Source organism: Salvelinus namaycush, chromosome 32 (genome assembly GCF_016432855.1).
Source record: "Salvelinus namaycush isolate Seneca chromosome 32, SaNama_1.0, whole genome shotgun sequence".
Classification (NCBI taxonomy): Eukaryota; Metazoa; Chordata; class Actinopteri; order Salmoniformes; family Salmonidae; genus Salvelinus; species Salvelinus namaycush.
Window position 1 is genome coordinate 32942791 of NC_052338.1, and position 3367 is coordinate 32946157.

Below are 3367 nucleotides of genomic sequence, written 5' to 3' on the forward strand. Positions count from 1 at the left end.
CCAGTCCCTCCTGCAGCAAAGCACCCCCACAACATGATGCTGCCACCCCCCGTGCTTCACGGTTGGGATGGTGTTCTTCGGCTTGCAAGCATCCCCCTTTTTCCTCCAAACATAACGATGGTCATTATGGCCAAACAATTCTATTTTTGTTTCATCAGACCAGAGGACATTTCTCCAAAAAGTACAATCTTTGTCCCCATGTGCAGTTGCAAACTGTAGTCTGGCTTTTTGATGATGGTTTTGGAGCGGTGGCTTCTTCCTTGCTGAGCGGCCTTTCAGGTTATGTCGATATAGGACTTGTTTTACTGTGGATATAGATACTTTTGTACCGGTTTCCTCCAGCATCTTAACAAGGTCCTTTGCTGTTGTTCTGGGATTGATTTGCACTTTTCGCACCAAAGTGCGTTCATCTCTAGGAGACAGAACGCGTCTCCTTCCTGAGCGGTATGATGGCTGCGTGGTCCCATGGTGTTTATACTTGCGTACTATTGTTTGTACAGATGAACGTGGTACCTTCAGGCATTTGGAAATTTCTCCCAAGGATGAACCAGACTCGTGGAGGTCTACAATTTTTTTTCGGAGGTCTTGGCTGATTTCTTTTGATTTTCCCATAATGTCAAGCAAAGAGATGCTGAGTTTGAAGGTAGGCCTTGAAATACATCCACAGGTACACCTCCAATTGACTCAAATGATGTCAATTAGCCTATCAGAAGCTTCTAAAGCCATGACATCATTTTCTGGAATGTTCCAAGCTGTTTAAAGGCACAGTCAACTTAGTGTATGTTAACTTCTGACCCACTGGAATTGTGATGCAGTGAATTATAAGTGAAATAATCTGTCTGTAAACAATTGTTGGAAAAATTACTTGTGTCATGCACAAAGTAGATGTCCTAACCGACTTGTCAAAACTATAGTTTGTTAACAAGAAATTTGTGGAGTGGTTGAAAAACGAGTTATAATGATTCCAACCTAAGTGTATTTAAACTTCTGACTTCAACTGTATATATTCTGCAGCTTCCATGTTCAGACACATTCACACACTGAGTATCTTCCGTGCTGTGCTCTGGCCAATAAATACCAGTTGATTCCGGTCAGTGCACAAGGGGCGCAACATTGGTTAATTGTAGACCCTGTGTGTGGCAGACCAGGTGCCCCCGCTCCCACTGACTGAGACAGAAACCCGTGTTTATTATGGTCTGTACAAGTTATTTTTCTTTTTTCTTCATTTTATTGTAAGCACAGCTTTGTAAATGCACAAAGGAAAACAAACCCAGTGACAGCCAGACTGTTACAAGAAGAGGAAGAAGAGGGGGCAGTTTCTCAGATCACTAAATAATACATTTGTCCAAAACGTCTCCCCGGAGAGAAACCAAAGTAGAGAGACTATGGCACACGCAACAGAAAACAAAACTGATCAGGACGCAGAGCACCTCCTTTAAGGACTCTTCTAAATGACGTCGTTATTGGATATTATTCCATGTTATCATGTGTAGAGGCATATCCATTAGGTGATTATAATAAGCCATGTCTCCCCCCCCCCCTTTGTCTGAAATGTGCTCATCCAAGACATGGCAGGAAAACAGTGGAAGGTACCATGGACTTCTCTGAAAGGGGTGGACATGGTTAACTAATGTCACCCTCTCCCTTCCACTGGGACAGTAAATAGGCTCTGGATAAAGAGTTAAAATCACCGTCATGTATAGCTAAGCACATTCCGCCTCCCATACCTGACACTCATTGCCTATGTAGTCGTTATGAACAGTTATGACCTAACTGCTCATGGGGGAGGACCCTACTCCCTATATAGATTGACCAGAGGCGTATGTAGTGGCCAAAAGTAGTGCACTACGTAGGGATTAATGTGCCTTCAGAGTTTCAGGGGTTAAAACACACTCGACCACCATGACAGACAGATGGACTGACTGACCTCAGAAATATACACCCCCCCTCTCCACTCTCTGTCGCAGACATAAACACACCGGTCTGCAGAATGCACATACCTAGCCTCTTCCTCTCTAGCCATCCTGGCTGGGGGTGTGTGGCTAGTGCATCATCAGAGGGTGTGGTTAGGTGTGTAGAGATCAGGGGTGAGTCTCAGAGAACAGGGTGGATCTTCAATGTTTGTGAAGGGAACTACAACAATCCTCTCTTCTGCACCGTATCCCAGAGTGCATTGTAGTAGGCAACAAAGAGGCAATGGGAGGTTGTGTCCAGGACAGTGTGTGTGTGTCAGTCTGTGCCTTCATATTAGCATGTTCATGTAAGCATGTCAGTAAGCGTGTGTGTGTTCATGTAAGCGTGTGAGTGTGTGTTTATCCATCCATGTAAGAGTGTGTCCGTGTGTGTTAAGTCTCCGGAGGGAGAGTGCAGTTCCATGGTTGTCCTGTGGGGGCGCTGTCCATCTGTCTGTTCTATAGGCTGTCTGGTGGGGGCTCACCACCACTGGAGCCGGACTGGGCACGCTTGATGTACAGATTCAACAACTTCAACTGGAGAGAGAGAGAGAGGGGGGGGGGGGGGGGGGGGGGGGGGGGGTTAGTTACTACAGGGTTGTAGAAGTGAAACAGTTCTTCATGAATCCTCCTGATCCAGTAATCTACACTGAACATGAATATAAACTCAACATGTAAAGTGTTGGTCCCATGTTTCATAAACTGAAATAAAAAAAGCCAAGAAATGTTCCACACACACAAAAAGCTTATTTCTGTCAAATTGTGCGCACAAATGTGTTTACATCTGTCAGTGAGCATTTCTCCTTTGCCAAGATTATTTATCCATCCGACAGGTGTGGCATATTAAGAAGCTGATTAAACAACATGATCATTACACAGGTTAACCTTGTGCTGGCGACAATAAAAGGCCACTAATGTGCAGTTTTATCACACAACGCCACAGATATCAAGTTGAGGGAGTGTCCAATTGCAATGCTGACTGCATGAATGTCTACCTGAGAATTTAATGTTAATTTCTACCATAAGCCGCCTCCAACATAATTTTTGAGAATTTGGCAGTACGTCCGACTGACCTCACAACCTCAGACCACGTGTAACTACGCCAGCCCAGGACCTCCACATCCGGTTTCTTCACCTGCGGCATCATCTGAGACCAGCCACCGGGACAGCTGATGAAACTGTGGGTTTACACAATCAAAGAATTTCTGCACAAACTGTCAGAAACCATCTCAGGGAAGCTCATCTGCATACTCATCGTCCTCACCAGGGTCTTGATCTGACTGCAGTTCGGTCGTTGTAACCGACTTCAGTGGGCAAATGCTCACCTTGGATGGCCACTGGCACGCTGGAGAAGTGTTCTCTTCACGGATGAATCCCGGTTTCCGCTGTACTGGGCAGATGGAAGACGTATGGTG

At 45.4% G+C, this 3367-nt stretch overlaps 1 protein-coding gene across 1 annotated transcript in view; it reads right to left on the minus strand.

The window, feature by feature from the left end:
- Positions 1-1214: 1214 nt before the first annotated feature.
- Positions 1215-3367, minus strand: part of LOC120027100 (CLIP-associating protein 2-like) — a 121072-nt gene continuing 118919 nt past the window's right edge. The window contains exon 34 of the mRNA XM_038971939.1: positions 1215-2489. Within this exon, the coding sequence (XP_038827867.1) occupies positions 2412-2489 (78 nt within the window). The 3' untranslated portion in view covers positions 1215-2411. The remainder of the gene's footprint in view (positions 2490-3367) is intronic.